The sequence below is a fragment of the Pteropus vampyrus genome, unplaced genomic scaffold (genome assembly GCF_000151845.1).
Source record: "Pteropus vampyrus isolate Shadow unplaced genomic scaffold, Pvam_2.0 Scaffold545, whole genome shotgun sequence".
In the NCBI taxonomy this organism is placed as follows: Eukaryota; Metazoa; Chordata; class Mammalia; order Chiroptera; family Pteropodidae; genus Pteropus; species Pteropus vampyrus.
In genome coordinates, this window is record NW_011889326.1 from 596,340 (window position 1) to 600,865 (window position 4,526).

A 4,526-nucleotide genomic window follows, 5' to 3' on the forward strand; every position below is an offset into this window, starting at 1 on the left:
AGTTTCAAATCTCTAAAGTCTAAAGATCCTATTTTGAGGGGAAAGAATTAAAAAGTACAGAACAGTCTAGAAGGATATACATTTGGAATTAATAATGACTAATTTATCTCCTGGAGGTGAGATGATGCAAGGCTTTTATTTTTATCTTTTTTACTTATCTGCATTTTTTTCTCTAATGCATCTGATTTTTCCCCCTCTATAATTTTCTTGAATGAATCTGATTCTTTAAAGATACATTTAAAGATTTTTGTGATTCTGAGCAAATAAGCTGCTCCATGCCTTATTTTTCATGCCTTATTTGTGGGATTAAAGGATTAAATTGGGTAATTTTTGTAATTGTGTCTTTGTTCTCAATCTCAGTGAAACCTGGATAATTAAAACAAAATAATATGTTTCAGTTAAACATTATATGTCGACTAGGACTTACATTGTCAGTAAAATGGGACTACTTTAACTCATCTAGGCAGGGAGTTAACAGGTTAAGGGAGGTTTTCTGCATAATATGCCATGACTATAAGTAAAATTTAAGAATTTTTTGCAAGATTTATCAGACTTTAAAAAAATTATGCTTGTTTGTCATTGTATTTTTTATCAGCTTATTATGTTCTGTTTAAGCAATCTTAAGTAGAACAAATATTATGCTAATTAATCTCATATGCATGAATAGAATTGTTATCTTTGCGAAAAAGAATCAGTAAATTGTATCTTATATTTTATTAATCAAATTTTCTCTCCTCAGCTGCCTATTTTAAATGCTTTATCTGTTGAAAATGTGTAATCTATTTTCTTTCTTCTGTTCTTTGGTTTTAATTGTTAGTATCTTACTAAAATTAAAATTTTTGGCAATAAGCATCACTTAATTCCAAAATCATTAAATGTTTCTTTTTCATTAGATTCTTTAAAAAACTTATTGAAATATTATCATTTTGATCTTACACTCTCAAAGAGCAATACTAATTTCAGAATTGTGTGTAAATGGTAAAATAATAAACTATATAAACTTAAGGCTAAATTAGTCATACCAATTATGAAGAAGTTTCATTTCTTAGGGAGAATGTTTAAGAAGCATTAAGTACAAGCTAAGTTAATTCTTTTTTTCTTTTTCTTTTTTTCTTTCTGCAATTAGCACCAGGAATTTAGTTTCCTCCTTAAAGAAAGAGTATGTCCTCTTGTGATAAAGCTTTTTTCTCCAAATATAAAGTTCAGACAAGGTTCCAGCTCTTCATCTTCTCCAGCACCAGTTGAAAAACCATATTTTCCTATCTGCATGCGTTTGCTGAGAGTAGTATCTGTTCTGATAAAGCAATTTTACAGTCTTTTGGTAAGTGCTAATTTTCATATCTATTTGTGTGTATAATTGCAGGCAGTGCCCTTTTTAGAAGACAATCTATTACAGTGTATTTAGCTCTTTCACTTCAGTTAAGCAGACGTTTTTAAAAAATGAGTACCTGTAGGTATTCTCCGAGATACTCTAAAGGTTCATTCTGTTTATTTTCTCTTGAATGTTTCTTATATAATATTTTTAATGTATGTTTCCGAGAGTCATGTCCTGTTATGTGAAGCCAGCATAGGATTTGTGGATTTGGAATTTGGTTTTTAGCTAACTATAATTAGATGAAAATTAAAATTATAGTGTCTGCAATTTACTGTTTTCACTTAAACTATATCATGTATATTAACAGATTAAAGCAGAAAAGTTAAAGACTTGGTGAACTGTAGGATTAGAAATCAATTTTGACTTCTAGTCCCGTATTGTATCTTTTGCATAAATATATGGATGCAGAATATGTTATGATATTCCTGATCATAGTTGTATCAGTGTAATGACTACTCTTAAACATTCAAATATTAGTCAGAAGAAATGGTGTATTTTATTTTATGTTGTCAAATTCAGCCTTGTATAATTTTAAACATTTATATCTTTAATTTCATTAACATAAATAATTGGTTATTGGTCACCTACTGTGAGCAGTCATTATACTAATGTTATAACTAAACAACAACATTACAAACTAATGGAGATTATAGATAGTTTTTATACTAAATTCTATGGAGAGCTTTTTAAAATAAAATTTTTTTCTATATTTATGATAACACTTGTTATAGATTTTGTTTTCATATTCCAAATCCATTTATGCAAAATGCATTCAGAAATAACCTTTATAAACACTTGTAGTTATTATTATTTCTGGCCACACAAGATCTATCTATAATACATATTGATGTATTTAGTGCATTGTTTAGAAATATTTGTAGAAAATCAAATCATTTCAGAATGTGTTAGAGACACTGTAAGCTATTAGAGTTTGTTGCCAAGGGTTTAAGAGTCTTTTGGAATCATAATTGTTGGCTTGGATGTGTTTTGTTCTTCCAAAATTAATAATATGTAAATAAACTTAAGGCGCCTAAGTTTATGAACTTATTGCCATCTTTTTCTGTAAGGATTAACTTTTTAAAAATTATAATAAGTATTCTCTGCAACATGTAAGGTATTTGCTATAATTTTCAATAATGATATTGAATTGAAAAACCCAAATTTTGTCTAATTTATACAATTAAAATGGAGGAAAATTCTGTGAGTTTCTACATTGATAAATTTTTAGAAATTTTGAAAGGGCTGTTGGCATATGCTGAAATGAATGAAAAGTAGCTTAGTTTCTCCAAAGATGGAAAGTTTTTACATGTCAGTTGTTATATTTCATGTATAGTATTTATAATCTGTTTCAATCCATAAAGAAACTTAAAAAAATGTAAACCAGAGTGATATCAGCAAGATGGTGGAATAGGAGGCTCTAGGCCCTCCATCCTCCATGGAGATACTGACTTAACAACAATATACAGACCAGATTGCATTTGTAAGAACTTCAGAGACTGGTTGAGATATTACAGCACTCTAGGCAAGTGCAAGGCCAAGAAGAGGTTCATTAGAGTGGATAGAAAAGCTTGTTGCTCTTACTTGCCATACTTCATCCCACTCTTGGCACTGCATAGCCTGGCATGATCAAGAGAACATTCTCAATTTATGACTTCTCCTTCAGGTGGAGAAGAAGGATGAAATGTACAATCACCATCCTGACTTTTTGGAGTACTGCGCAAGAGACTGGTTTTTGTCTTACCTATTCTTGAAGCACTGACAGGAAAAGTGACAGCACTCTTAAATGCCAGGGGACTTGCTGAAAACAAAGGCCAGCCCTGTGGCTTGCTATAGCTACCAGAGACTGCAGTACTCTAGATAGACAGCAGTGGGAACTCCTAAATAGAAACAGGCCAGTCTCTTCAGCTGGGAAATTACGCACATAAGCCCAGAGGAGACATATCGACAGAAAAGATTTGAGAGGACCCCAGAATCTCTAGCCAGGTTGATAGGTGATCTTTCCCTGTACAGAAATAATCTATAAAAAGTAACAGAGTTGGCTGTATTTTCAAATGCCCAAAATATAAATGGAAAATAACAGGGCATTACAAATAAACAGGAAAACATGAGCAGTTCAAAGGAACAAAGTAAATCTTGAGAAACTGACCCTAAAGAAAAGGAAATTGTTTAGTTACCTAACAGAGAGTTTAAAATAAGCATTGTAAAGATCCTCAATGAGCTCAAAGAGAGCACAAGCAACTAAATGAAATCAGGAATATTGTATGAACAAAATGAGACTATCAACAAGATGATAGAAACTGTATAAAAGAGCCAAATTCTGAAGCCGACGAATAAAATAACTGAATTGAAAAATTCACTAGAGGGGATCAACATCAGACTGTTACAAGCAGTAGAAAGAATTGGTAAACTTGAAGACAGGCCATTTGAAATGATCAAGTCAGAGGAACAAAAAGAAAAAAGAATTAAGAGATTCTAAGAGACTTATGGTACACTGTAAAGCTGACCAATATATATATGTGTAGGAAAAATGCACTATAATTTACTCTCACACTCACAATACCTCTGACACCAAATATGTGCATTCTTTACCCCCACACTTACCAGATCTATGACAGCTGGGCGTTTTATGTTTCAGTTCCACAAGTAGTGGGTCCCCAGGTAATCCACAACTTCTGTCTAATTTGGCTACAAATTGGAGGTTTTCACGACACCCTCCTTGGTTTCAGTAATTTGCTGGAGTGGCTCATAAAACCCAGGAAAACATTTTACTTATTACACGCATCTCCCACTTTCAGAGTTTACATTACACCGCTTTTCTGAGAAACCTGTTTCCGCTAATTGAAAGAAATCTATAGAAGATTTTCACTCTTATGAAAAAAGTCATTACTGTACTAATAATGTGGGTCTTTCATAAAAGCCAAGTGATGTATTGTGAACTATTGAAAAGGGGAATACTCTTTGCTTTACACTATTTTGGCTTACAAAAGGTTTCTTAGGAATTCTTTGCTTCAGACAGTGGGGGAAACCTGTATTGCTAATTTATTACAAAGGATGTTTTAAAGGATACCAATGACCAGGCAGATAAGATAGGGTGAAGTCTGGAAGAGTCATGAAAGCAGGAGTTTCTGTCCTTGTGAAGTTGGGGTGTGCC

At 32.2% G+C, this 4,526-nt stretch overlaps 1 protein-coding gene across 6 annotated transcripts in view; it reads left to right on the forward strand.

The window, feature by feature from the left end:
* The window catches only part of MON2 (MON2 homolog, regulator of endosome-to-Golgi trafficking), a 107,705-nt gene that overhangs the window by 36,490 nt on the left and 66,689 nt on the right, over nt 1–4,526 (forward strand). For all 6 annotated transcript variants that reach the window (XM_011383841.2, XM_011383842.2, XM_011383843.2 and 3 more), the window contains one exon: nt 1,127–1,321. In XM_011383841.2, coding sequence (XP_011382143.1) covers nt 1,127–1,321 — 195 coding nt within the window. The remainder of the gene's footprint in view (nt 1–1,126; nt 1,322–4,526) is intronic.